The 14,068-nt window shown below is 45.2% G+C and overlaps 1 protein-coding gene across 1 annotated transcript in view; it reads left to right on the top strand.

Moving 5' to 3' along the window:
• SORL1 (sortilin related receptor 1) overlaps positions 1-14,068 on the top strand; it is a 744,876-nt gene that overhangs the window by 200,801 nt on the left and 530,007 nt on the right. The window contains exons 4-5 of the mRNA XM_085645831.1: positions 5,470-5,631; positions 5,978-6,045. Coding sequence (XP_085501957.1) covers positions 5,470-5,631; positions 5,978-6,045 — 230 coding nt within the window. The remainder of the gene's footprint in view (positions 1-5,469; positions 5,632-5,977; positions 6,046-14,068) is intronic.

Genomic DNA, 14,068 nt, shown 5'->3' on the forward strand with positions numbered 1-14,068 from the left:
GTGATCAAAATCAAGCGTGATTCTGGAAGTATGCTAGCAATCCAAAGAACAACAAGGGAAGAAGAGAAAACAACGTTCCAGAAGCAACCTGGATAAGACACATATAAGATCTATTCACAGATAATCAGGCAGCTCTGCTGATAACCAGCCACCACGTGGCATCGGTCCACAAGCAAATCTTTTCAGGGGTCGTACCAACTGGAAAGCCAGCCACTGACGCTCTGGAAAGTGCCACCACACCTCATTGGAGTGAATCAGCACTTCACTCCAAAGAGGATAAGTGCACAGTTGCTGGTCAAATAAGCAGCAAGGAGGTTGAAACTATCATCAGGCGATTAAGAAAGGATGGGGCCCGGACCCAAATGGTTTACCTGCAAGTTTTTTTTGCATGTGCACCAGAAACCTCGCTAAGGCTGTCCCCTCTCTTTGTTTGCTCACTACAAAAGGCGACCGTTCCTGATGCCTGTGGAGGTTCAAGTCTCTGCCCATCATACAAAAATGGAGACTGGTTGCAAATTATCATCTAATTGCACTCCTTGATGTGGAAGCTAAAGTTTATGCCCGCGTCCTGCTGGAGGAGCTATAGTTCTGGGTGCTAGCGCAAGAAATCTTACCATTTGTTCAATCAGGCTTTAGGACTGTGGCATATACTGTGGACAATATCCTTGCTCTATCTTGTCTGAGGCATCAGGCCACCCAAAAAAAACAACCTCCCGCTTTTTTGTCGCTTTATTGACTACAGTGCAGCATTTGACAGGGTTGGTAAGGCAACCTTATGGAGGAAGCTAAATGCATGAGGTATACCCCATAGACTGCCTAGAGCCATACATTCACTGTACATGGACACAGGGGTCTTAATGCAAACAGGCCCTTTTATGATAAGTCAGAAAATCAGAACACATCGTGGCCAAAAGCATGGTTGTGTTTTGACCCCATTGCTCTTCAACCTGTATACATCCGATCTGGGCAAAACCTTGGAGTCTTGCAGTCTGGTCCTGCCCAAACTAGGTGACTTCAAGCTGCAAATAATTCAGTAGCAGACGACATAGTGATCATGGATTGAACTAAAATTGGCCTGCAACGGGCACTGTATGCCCTCAACATCTTTAACCTGTCTAACCATCTCCAGGCAAACCTAGACAAGCATTGGGATAGCCAATAGGTCTCGCCTTTGGGACCTTATAAGTGTTTAGCCATGCAACAGTTGCATAACTAAATACTTAAAAGGTCCCAAAAGCGAGACCTAGTGGCTATGCCAAGCGGCCCGTGCGGCAGCGAAAGTGATCGCGATCAAAGATCAAAGCGGCCGTGCGGCCGTGAAAGTGAAAGTAATCGCGGTAAAGCATGGCGCGCGCGCCCGCACACATGCACTGTAGCTCTAGGCTGGCCAGCTAGCACTTTTTGGAGCCCTCTCAATAAGTCTCGCCAGACCAGCGCATGCGCTGGGTCAGGCGAGACCTAACAAAAAAAGGTCTTAATATTTGGTAGGCACAGGAACAAAGCAATCTCCTCCTGGTCTGTGGAGCAACACAATCCGCATTGGCAGAAAGTATAATTACCTGGGCTTATGCTTCAGCGAAAATAGCACCCTAGTGGCACAGGCTAGTGCTTTGAAGAAAAAGAGGGCTGCCCTCATATATGGGATCGTCCATTTCTATTGGAAACTGAGCAGTGCCTCGGCGGAGCCAATGTTAAGGATAATTAAGGAAACTCTTTTGCCAGCCTTACAATACGGTCATCATGTCTCCCTGGGTGCCCTAGCTTCAACCTTGGAACAAATCCACTTTAGAGCATACAGGAAAACCTTTCAACATCTGCGATATGCTTGTCGGTCCAGGCTAAGTCTGGAACTGCGGCTGGTGATCCAAACATTGGATTGTCAAGCCTCCATGTTGTTAATCAGGACAATGAGGGCACAGTTTAAATCCTTTAAAGGTCACCTAAAATGTGTATTTGAAACTCCAGGCAACCCTTGGTATTCCCTAATAAGAAATGCAATAAAGACCTTGAAGATTGAATCACTCCAAACTGGGGATGTCCCATTCAATATCTGGAAGAGGGCCATTAACCACAGGAGTCCTCAAGGGAGCAAGACTTGCCATCCGTAGACAAGTTGTCATTGGTCCGCCCCAGACAACCATATTTCACTGAAGCCATAAATGCAATTACTCCACACCAGCTTTTGCAAATGAGACTATTAGTATTGCCTATATCGGCCTTCAATCCGCCCTGGGGGGGGGTTCAAAGGTGACAAAAGGGAGTGCAGTTTGTTACCATCGACCAGAATCATGGATTCACCTGTTATGCTGTTGTCCCACATTAGAACAAGTGAGGAGACTATTAATCAGAAGAGTCTTTCTAGCTCTTGGGGCACAAACCTGCCAGGTCGAGGTCGCATCCTCTGGCTGTCTCAAGAACATAGCAAAACCAAAGGGGATGATGGACGGAGTGTTGAACATTGCAAGCACTCACACCCAGTCAACTGATCTGGGTTTAATCCATCATCATTCTTTAGCTCACTCCGCCACCCCAGTTCAAACATGGCCATATGCAAATCAGTCTGACCCTGTGCCTCATGGGAACAGTCCAGCCTGAACTGCCAATCCATGTCTTCCCTGGACCGGAAACAAGCATCGTGGGACCGGTTTCGGGTTCATAACCCTCATCAGCCAGGCTATCTTGAGTTCAGTGGCAAAGTAAGCAAGGGACCCAGGTCTGGGCATAACCTGCCAACTTTGGGCAAACAAAGCGAAACCAAAGGGGATGATGGACGGAGTGTTTAACATTGCAAGCACCCACCCCCAGTCAACTGATCTGGGTTTAATCCATCATTCTTTAGCTCACTCCGCCACCCCAGTTCAGATATGGCCATATGCAAATCAGTCTGACCCTGTGCCTCATGGGAACAGTCCAGCCCGAACTGCCAAGCCATGTCTTGCTTGTTTCCAGTCTAGGGAGTACCTGGCTTGGCAGTTCGGGCTGGACTGTTCCCATGAGGCACAGGGTCAAGACTGAGTTGCATATGGTTGGGTTCAAACTGGAATGGCATGGCGAGCAAAAAAACGATGGATTTAGGCCCAGATCTCTGTACTGGGGTGAATGTATGACATTGTTCTGCATTCTGACCATCAACTGTTGTTTTTGCATTTGTCTCAAGAACATTGCCACGTGGGCTTTGGCAAGGTGCGCCAAATTTGTTAGTATACTCGGGCAGCGGCTTCCTCCCCCAGATACAATTTCTTCAATGCAAGGGCAACAACTAATTAAAAAATTTACAACATGAGCATTGCCACTTGCTTTGTCAGTGGGAGACATCGCTCTGGAGCCAATATCATCGGCATTCGGAACTGGGCTCTCCAGCTGATTCAACACCTGTTCCGTAATGCACGGACTGCACATCCCGGCACCCAGAACTGCACGGTTAGAACTTTATATTTGGCAACAGCTGCTATGCCCTTATTAATTGTTCATAGTAAACTACTACTACTATTGGGTGTTGACACGAAAATGGCCCTGTTGGTAGATAAGACAATATAAGTCAGGCAATACCCAGAGGTTCATCCTTCTCGCACTAAGTGCTTTAGGTATGAAGTACTTTTGGCCTGGGTGGCTATTGCGGAACTTTGACCCACCGGGGCCCGGTAAATTCACGGTAGCTACGCACATTCGGGGTTTTTCGGGGGGGGCGTGTTGGGGGCTTAGGGGGGTAGAATATAATCTATGGTGATGCCCAGGTTTAGCTTGAGGTGATGAATTTAAGCACAATTATAGGTGCTGCGATGTAATGATTTTAATTGATTGAATATTATGTTTAGGTGCTCTGCTTGATGAAATGATTTTTAATTGCAATTATGTGTGTTATCATGTAATGATTTTAATTAATCGAACATCAATAAAATATCTATCTGCTGGATCAACCTGTTATATTGCAATCGTTTCAGTCATTGATGTTTTCATTTTTTTTTTCATCCCAAGCTCTCAATAGCAGGAGTTACACATTTTGTCTGTGAGCACCATTGAAAATATGTGTTTAACAAAAGCCGACCTGAGCCTAGAATGTAACAGAGGTAGACTGCCGGTGCATGATGTCGGAAAGCACTTGGGTTTGACCCGATAATTCTCTTAAAATGTAGTCCTAAATTAAATGATTAAGTGTCTTTTGGGACGCTAAGCAGCATAACTAGCGCTACTGCAGCACTTTTCAAAATTAATATTTGATAAATGTGAGTTTTTTTTTTATACATTTGACAAATGCACGTTCATTGGTTGTCACAGTCTCCATATTGTTTTTTATGGACCTGGCTGTATTTTTGGAAATCCTAGCACTCAAATGGAATAGTTATTGTGAGTGCCATGGGTCAGGTCTTTCTGCCCGTTCACCCAAATTCACATCTGAAACCAAAAGAGTCTGTTGTCGGCAGCCTTAATTGTATTTTTGGAAATATCACTATCTTTCAAATTGTCTGATTGGTGTATACAACATATTGCTAAATTTAAGATTGTGCACAACGGTAAAATATATATAGTGCATTCTATAGGCTTGGAAGTTCATTTTAAAATCTCCTGAAGAGTCGCAGTATTTTCTGTAGCTGTCCACTAATGGAATTTGCATCACTGATACGATGTGTGATGGAAGGAATTGTTTTAAGTAAAAGTTTACGTACGTTCCTGGCTGGAGCCCACTCATCAGACCGTGCCGACTGAAGTTGATGTTATTTAGCGGTGGGCAAGCCGCAGAATGTTCGAGCCAGGCTTGTGTCAAATGCCTGCTGCTGGCTCACCTCGAGGTCCTCTTGGACCCTCGAGCCGAGCTTATATGTGGCTTCTGCCTACCTCTCACACTCTAACCTGGTAGTCCAAGAAAAAAAAGACAAAGCATTCACCTTTGATGTGTAACCGGAGAGGGAAAGAGGTACCTAACTAGTGGCTGAATTGCACAATGTGAAACCAGCAAACTTGGACCAATCCTGAATTACTTTCTTAAACAAATTGTGTGACCCTAAGCCAACATTTTATTTCACCATATCTCTTTTTCCTAAGTTTTCACACACAAGAGCACCTTGAAATACCCGAGTTGAGAATGCGATCTGTACAAAAGCCCTTGTGTTTGATGTAATGGACTATAGTAAGAGTCTTGTCCACATATAGGTTGTACATAGTAACTGACTTGCTTCTTAGTTCATTAATGGTATTATCATGAGACGAAAGGGAGGGGGAGAAATTAGCTTGATGTTCAGAAACGATCACTTTTAATAAATGTCTAAAAATGTAGTGATTCAATCAGATGTACTTAGGTGGAACGCATCCATGTGTTGAAGAAATGCACATTTGTGAAATCTGAATAGACGTTGCCAACAATTTACATGTTTTGTTGTACAGTTTACATGCCAAACATTTTCATGTCTTCACTCACCTATGGGGTCTTGGAGCCAAGCGAGACCCTTGACTTGCTCTTTTCTTCTTCACTAGTACATCTTTGTGGATGCTGTTGCCCAGTACCTGTGGATCTCCTTCGATTTCTGCACTAATGTTCGTGGCTTCTCTGTGCCTTTTAAACCAACAGACATGCTCCTGCACAATACAAACCCCAACCTTGTGCTGGGCATTGACAAATCTGGCCCAAATAAACAGGTAAGAAGCCACTTTGATTATATTCCTCTGAAATAAGCCTTAATGATCTCTGTACTTAATTCCAAAAATTTTATTCTAGTACCAAACCCTAAGTCTGTATCTTTGATTTCCTTCGAAACAGTCATTTTACATTTTTTGGTCTCACAGTTGTATATTTAAGTCACACTGCAATAATGTTATGATAACAGTTTATCAGGTTACAGTAGCAATTAATGTGAAAATAGGCAAACATGCAAGCTGTGGTGGTATGGAAATTAGTCCGGAAAGTTACATTCCTCACACAAATCAATCCTTGCATTTTTAAAGGCAATGCCTCTAATTTATTTGTGTACTGTCTTAATTACAGCTCTGGAAGTCGGAGGATTTTGGGCAAACTTGGATTATGGTTCAAGAGCACGTTAAATCCTTTTCCTGGTAAGTGATTGCCTTTGGTTACTTTGCTAGGGGGACTACCTGCCATAGAGGCAAATAATGGACAGGGACTGCAGAGATACGGGACAAAGGCTCAACATTCAGCGCAAAATGTGAATCCTACAGACACATCTGTGTAAGTCAAGCAATAATAGAACGGTATATACAAATCCCTAGCCTCTCCCACCCTCACTCTATTTTTCGTGTGTTCCCACATCCATCTCTCACCCACCCTTCATTGCCCCCACCCCTCTGTTACCTGTCCTCTTGCTCCCCAGCCAATCCCACTCTTCCTTCACTGGCAGTTTGCCCCTGCAGACCCTCCAGACCACCCTCCATTGTCAGCTTGCTGCCCCATCCCTTTCCGCCCACCTTCTGTTGTCTGCTTGCTGCCCAATTCCCTCTCGCCCACCCTCTGTTATTGGCCTGCCCTTCCAGCCTCTCCGGCTCACCTTCTATTGTCAGCTTGCTTTTCCCAGCCCCTCCTGCCTACCTGCGTTGTCTGTGTGCTTCACCAGCCGCTCCAGCCCACCCTACGTTGTCAGCATGCTGCCACAGCCCCTCCAACCCGTACTCCATTGTCAAGTTGCTGTCTAGCCCCTGCTGTTTTCAGCCTGCTGCCCCCCTCACTTCACTCGCGCCCCGATGGTCAGCTTATATCAATTTGTGTTATTTTGTATAGCCAGTTAATTCACATCACCATTAATGCTAAGCCATTGCTAATGCAGTGCACTTAGGAGCAGGTTGACCAATTGCGAAAACAAATAGCAAGTGTAACCTTGTGCCTTGTGAATTCCATCTAGATACATTACCCATGGTCATATACCACTATAGTCACGTATAGTGCCACAAGAGTCTGCTTCGAGGAGTGGGAGTATCAGCATGCAGGCCTTCAGTGTGATTTCAAACGGATATGACTTCCACTACCCCCAGCATTTGCTATGTTTGTGATGGCATCCCGTTGCCAAATGCACCTCACTTTCCATGAGTGCACAGTGGTCCATGCCTTTCTGCCACTGGAGTGTAGGGGCATCCCTGGAGAGCCACGTGTGTTATCTCTTTCTTGCCAATGGTGCATCCCACTTCCAATAGCAGTCGGCTGCATCGCTGCCCTCCCTCTTCATCCAACAACCTCACTAGATACATTTTGGAGTGAAACTGAACTGCCCTTCCCAATACATGTTCCATTACGCTTTCCACCAGCTCCCAAAACCTCCTGATACTTTGGCAGCAACAGACTATGTGTAAGAATGCCACCTTCATCTCAGAACTTCTGACACAATTCAGGTTTGTCCTGCTGCCCATTCTCCAGTCTTTCCGAGATGTAACGAGTCCCGTGCAAGGAGTTAAGTTCAGTGAGGCGAAGAAGCGCCAATATCTGAACTAAGCAAGGCACCATCAGTGCCTCTCTCCATTCATCATCACCTACGGTCCCCACATCTTCCTGCCATTTGGACGGGAGGACAGCCTTCAGGTCCGGGAGGTTGACCATCTAGGAACAATAAACCCAAGCATTTCCATGTGCTCACAAGGGATCCATGATCACCCTGGCCACCAGTGGGCCAAATTCAGAGAGAGGCTCATGGGGATCTTCTCAAGAGTATTAACATGCTCAGTTTCAAAAAATCTTTGGATGATGCAGTTCGTACTTTCCATTAAGATCATCAGAAGCCCTAATGTGTGTCCCTTCCACACATACCCCAGTTTTAAGAACCCTTTATTGTCCCATCATCTGAAGCCGCAACCTGAGCCTGCACCAGACAGCCAGCTTCCCAACCCATAACAGCATCTCCTGCGTGGGAATTTTCAATCATTGTATGTGGTGTAGGGTCCTTCTCAATGTCTACAATGTCAATTTTGTGGCCTTGGGTAAGGATGGCAGGTCCCCAAATTATATAAGTAGTTGATCGCCATCTTCTATCCCAAATACCGCTATCTCTAAGTAATAAGACTGATCATGTCTGTAGCCAACAGCCAAACATTTATGGTAAACATATGCGCTGCCCAGTAGTAGAGCAGAAGGTTTGTGGCCCCCAAGACTCCATCATATGTGTGCATTATGCATTTGTTGAAGGATGTCATGGGTTGTTACCCGCCCAGATGTAGGATCTGTTAGAACCTTTTAATCTCTTAAAGGCTGAAAGGGAAATTTCAGAAGGGAAATTCTGAAGCATGTAGAGCCAGCGAGGGTGTGATCTAATTTTATATAAAGCAATCCTGGCTAGGAAAGAGGCAAGGAAGCCCACCTTTTGAGGTCTTGTTCAATCCTTTTTATAAGTGGGGCTATGTTGTGTTCCCAGTAAGAGGACTGGCCCAGAGAAGTTTGCATAATCTTCCATGATGTGGCTATATCTGTGTCAATTTGCCCTAGTCGCCTACCGCTCCCAGAAGTAGAACCGGGATGTGGCCCTGGTTTACAATCTGTGCTGAAACCATACCATATACCTGCAGCATTTCCATTCCTCAGCTCCCTGTTGCTGCTGGGTCTTGAAGATAACTTGAAGTATACAAATAGTGATGGATCAGCTGCACAAATTAACCTCACCCACTGATAATTACTTGGGGCCAAACCCCAGGCAATCATTATTTTGCCCACCATGCCACCTTAGTTTGGACCCAGCCATATGCAAATCAGTCCTGACCCTGTTCCAGAGGGAACAGTATAGCCAGAGCTGACAGACCCACCCTGAACTGTAGCACAAGCAACCTAGGAGAGTAGTGCAATAAGCTCCTTCAGTGTTCCCTCACGCATGGCTGGGGGTACATAAACGAAAATGGACCAGTCCTGCCCCTGTACATTGCCCCTGATATACCTGTCCAGACTATTAGCTTCAATCTGGTGGGTTACCAATAGTAATTTATTTAGGAGGAGGGCCACCCCTGGACATGCAAGTGTAGCCCATGTGAAACACCCTGTGAAGGATATGCCTACCCAGAAGCGAGCAATTTGTCCCCAATAAATCCATCTCTTGAAGCAGCAGGAGCCGTTGGGAATGCCATTCGGCAAAGTACATGACCGGCCCCTGTTTGATGTGGTTATTGAGACCGTTCATGTTTCGGGATAGGAATTTGTACCCTCTCTGAGCTACCTCATTCCTGTTTTCTGCCATGCTGTTTGTGTTCACCTGGTGAATTTGCATGAGAAACTTGTTACAGCTTGAACTCTGGCTTGGAAGTGCTCGTCCTGAAGTATCTCTCACCTATACTTCCCCTGCGGAATTTCGGTCTACCCATAACAAACCCCAACTGAAAAACATTCCCCTCCCCAATGAAGAATACACTGTAGAATGAAAACATAGACTAAGCATTGGAACAGAACTGTGGCGGGGAAGATTATCCTCTTAAATGTTCAATGTGCAGATAAAGCTCACACCTGCTATATGTCCCAAGTCATGGGAGAGGCTAGATAGGACCCAGATCAACTTATACTTGTGCTGTCACCAGATCTCTTGTCTTCTGACAGTGGTCTCAAGAGCTTTGAATTGGCTGACTCCATCTATTGAGAGTGGTCCAGCCTCCTATTTTGTCAGGTGTACCTTGGCAGCTTCCCCAGGGCCATCGTCCTCCCTCTTCTCTGGGGAGCCCTGAGGCAAGGCATAGTTTTGCCAGTTGTTTGGTCATCCTCTGTCCAGTTCTTTTGCCTACCCTGGTGTCAAAAAAAGATCAATTTAAGGAGTGCTGGGAACAGCATGTACTGTGTTTGCATCACATGTATTTTCTGTTTTACCACTAGCAAAGTGTTAAATTGTTTCTGCAGTTTGAGATGACATCTGAAAAGATTGTGACTAGAGATGTACCACACATCTGTTTGCCTTGTTTACGTGTGGCAATTAAGATTGCATCCCTGTCTGCGAATTTGACGATTCGAGCAATCAGGGGCTGCCATGGTGGCCCAGCCAGCAGACGTGAGGCCAGCAACCTGTGGGCCCTATCCACAATGAAACCTTTCCTTCAGGAACCAGGATTTGCAGACACTTCATTATGAACTGTTCAGGAATCAGCCCTTCCGATCCCTCTGAGATGGCCACAATCCTGATATTGTACCTTCCTAAGTGCACTTCTGCGTCCTCCCTGAGGGCCTCCAGCTGCTGGACCACCCTTTGGAGTCCGGCAGTCTTTGTCCAGAACGTGTGGAGAGTGTCTTCAGCCTCAGAGATGTGGTTTGCAGTCTCTGTCTTGTCTGAGCAAGGTGAGATCTGTACTCAATTTCCCTATCTTGCCATTTAGCGACTGTACCGATTCCTGGATGGCCAGCAAGATCAACGCCATGGGGGTCTGTTGGTCCATCTTTTGTCAGCACCTGTACCCTTGTCAGCTTCTGCCCGCCCAGGGTGGATCTTGACTTTGTGTACATATCAATGTTCCCCTGTAAGGGTAGTAGTGCTTGCTTATACTTGACCATATGTGTGCCTATGAGAGGTGTGTAGCAGGACACAAAAATAGGCTCAGCAAATATTGGTTCTGGTATACGGCTAGTTATAACTATCCTGTGCTACCTCAGACTGAGGGATAGGACCCCAAACATCTTCTGGGCCAGAAGGTTGATCTCCAGTGCATCTCCCACAGGTCGAGGCCCCACCCGGCAATACCCCCAACAAGGAACTCACTAGCCCTACAGGGCTGCGCAGTCCACAGTATTGCAATGATGCAGTAATACAGTCACTCTCTTCTGGGTCATGTTCCTTCTTGGGGTTCACCTAACCCCTCCTCCAGTTCAGTGACTCTATGTGCTCCCAGTGTGAGCAGTGGCTCATCTACCAGTTCCTTCGGGCTTTGCAAGTGTCTTCCAGTACAGCCTGTGATCCTCTGCTTCACATGCCTGCCTTGCCTTATTATTGCGTCCTGGTCATCATTGCCTTGGGTGCGCCTGCTCCCGAATGAGGCTGGGCTGTAGGCCCACATCGCTCAAGGGGCACAGCAATTCTACGTTAACCAGGTTGCACTCTGTGCTGCTTATTCTACTGCCCTTGCTTGGGGCCACAGCCGTCTAGTTCGGCTTAATAGTGGCCGCCCCTTTAGCCCATTGCTGACTTCCATGCAGCTGTGCACCGTGTCACGCCACAGCACTGTCTTCACAGCCTATGATCTCTGTCTACCACAGCTGATCTGGCTTTTGGACAGCTTCAGTAGACTGTTGGGTATTCAGGGAGCCATCTGCCATCCTGTGTGATGTTGGGTGACCCTCTTGTGCTACAGATATTGTCGGATTAATCATGATGGCAATGGACACCAGATGAGTGCCTGCCATCTTATCCTGCTTGGCCCCTCATCTTTGCTGTTCATGCTTGACTGTCACTTACTGTCACTACTGCCTTCATTTTATCTGATTCTGTAGTTTCATTCACCACTGTCTCTATAGCACCTGACTTCAAGAGTTAGATTTCTCCTGTTCTTATTTAGAATGCACTTCTCTCTACCCCTGTGTTCTTCGCTACCCCCTTGATCATGCATTAGCTTATTATGAGTAACCCCTACAGGACTCTCCACTTTCTTCATTTATCTTTAAGCTCTAATGTTACAGATTCTCTATGTGACTCTCGTCAATGCTACAAGTAATCACTTTAGTTCAGAAAGCTGCGCTAATCTATTGTTTTGTATTCGGTTATTTCCATGAAATCTCTTAAGATGTGTTGGTTATTTATTTTCTTCTACTTGACTATAGTATTTGTGCTGCCCGCCATACCTCACCTCATCCCCCGCTTAATGCCTGTTCCCTTGTCTGGATCACTGTCTCATTGCGACTACTAGATGACAACTCATTTTCTACCTTGAAAACTGCTCTGCACGCATTGTTTGGTACTCACCTTTCTCATCCATGGATTTGCTCTGTGAGAAGTGCGCAGGAGATCTACTTAGAAACATGCGTAATGACGCAGTCTTATCATACGGATATGGATGGGGAGGGCAGTGTTAATTGTAGTTTAGTTCTGTGTTTCTTTTGCCTAGGACTTTCGCAGGACATATTATTGTATATACATAGCATGTCCAACTGTAGCATAAGAAACCGTCCGTTAAGTCTTTCTTTTCTTGTTGATCTAACATTTATGGATTCTTGTCAAGCCAAAGACAATCATACCACTAAATAGCCACTATTGAGTGCAAGATTCAATTGTTTAAGCCAGTAATAATTTCAGTGCAATTCTTTCCACATCTGATAAATTCCTAATGTGGTAATTTCTACGCCATAATTGTGAACTAGATTTAAAAGACAAACTGCATGTGGGTGGATCATTTAATCCGGCTGCAGAATCTAAAATGGCAAATAGCAAACTGAAAATTGTTGTTAGGAAACTATATTTGATCCATTTTCTCAAACTTTTCCCTGTATCCAAAGTGTGACAGGTTGATGTTATTTAGTAGAAATTATAAGTCCGAGTAGAAGCAGATATGATCAGCCAGATTGCCTACAAAATACCACAAACACCTCCTACCCCTTGGTCGCTTTGATCAAAATACACCGATACATCATCCCCAGAAAGTGCATTGGACTACCGGACTCCCTAGTTTGAAAACTCCAGATAGCAATGAATTATGCCGCCAGGCTCATCTTCAAACTACCCAGGCACACGCGAGCATCACCTCTCCTGCAACGCCTCCATTGACTGCCCATAAAACAAAGAGCCAAGTTTATGGGCCTATGTATCGTTCATAAAGCCATCCACGGCCAGGCCCCCGTGTACATCAAACAACGACTTGTGAAATACATGCCAGGTCGCTCACTAAGGTCCTCCACGGCGAGCCTCCTACATTGCCCACGTTTCAACTACGTCACCAAAGGAGGACGAGCCTTCTCCACCCTCCTACCCACTCTTTGGAACAGGCTGCCAAGCCAACTCCGCGCGGAAAGCCGCCGCCTACCATTCAGAAAACAACTATAAACCATTCTTTTCACATAAGCTTGGGCATAACTGTCGCTTTACTGCCTGGATCCGCCGCGGTTCTTATTGCAGCGCTTAGAGACCTTTCGGTATTAAGCGCTCAATAAATCCAAATGAACATAACATAAAATAACATTACCCACCAGCATTTTTGTAATTGCCTTTGGAAACTTTAAAAACTTAATTTTTCACTGAAATCGCGTCTTGTAATGAGATTAATAATTATATAAGTGTCTTAAAGTTTTTTTTTAAATAGCTAAAATAAATTAATTGAACAGCATTCTGAAAGTTTGTCTTTCCACGCATTTGGAGCTGGTCAGGACCTGACTGCACCATTTTAGGGCTCTATAATGGTAAATGAAAGTGAAATTGGACACACTCTTGGTTGTAATGAACATAGAAGGTTAAGAAGATGAAAATAAACTGGAAATTCTGGTTTGTTGACTTCTTTCCAGAACAACTATTACAGATACCATCTCATGTCCACATAGCACAATCAGAACTGAATTTCTGCTTCTCAGGATGTAGGATTTTATCTTGCACTACAAAGCTTTAATACGAAACTATTTCACCTGTCATAAAGACTGTTTGTGAACGTATTCTTCTCCAGTGTGAATGACAAAACGTTGACTCGAATATTTTCAAGAATATGCAAATAGGATTACAGAAACAAAAAAAAACAATAGCTGATGTTTCCATATTTCCCTTGCCCTTAAAAAATATATATTTGCCCGACACTGTGGGAGAATACTTTAATACACCCATGGTCTGGGGGCCATCAGTTTTCCATTTTTTAAAAAACAATTCCCGGTTTGAGAGTTTGATTTTGAAAACTGCTGTAAAGGTTTATCTGATGGAAACTTCTAGCTGCAGATTCCTTACCTTATTATTCTTCCCCGGTGTGAGACTGCATCCGGAATGGTTTTGTAAGCAGTACCCCTACGGGTCGGTAGGTTGTATCTTACGGCTCTGTGTAGCGTCGTCGGTGTCGTCCGCACCGGAAGTGATGTGCGCAGTGCTGATATAGGCTCCACCCCAGTGTGTTGAATTCAGTTTTTTTCTTCCTGCGCCAGTTAGCGCAGATCCAATCACTTTTTGACTGACCATTGTTTCGACATTCTACCAAAGATGCTTTTGAGAGATTGTCT

The sequence above is a fragment of the Triturus cristatus genome, chromosome 3_1 (genome assembly GCF_964204655.1).
Source record: "Triturus cristatus chromosome 3_1, aTriCri1.1, whole genome shotgun sequence".
Taxonomy (NCBI): Eukaryota; Metazoa; Chordata; class Amphibia; order Caudata; family Salamandridae; genus Triturus; species Triturus cristatus.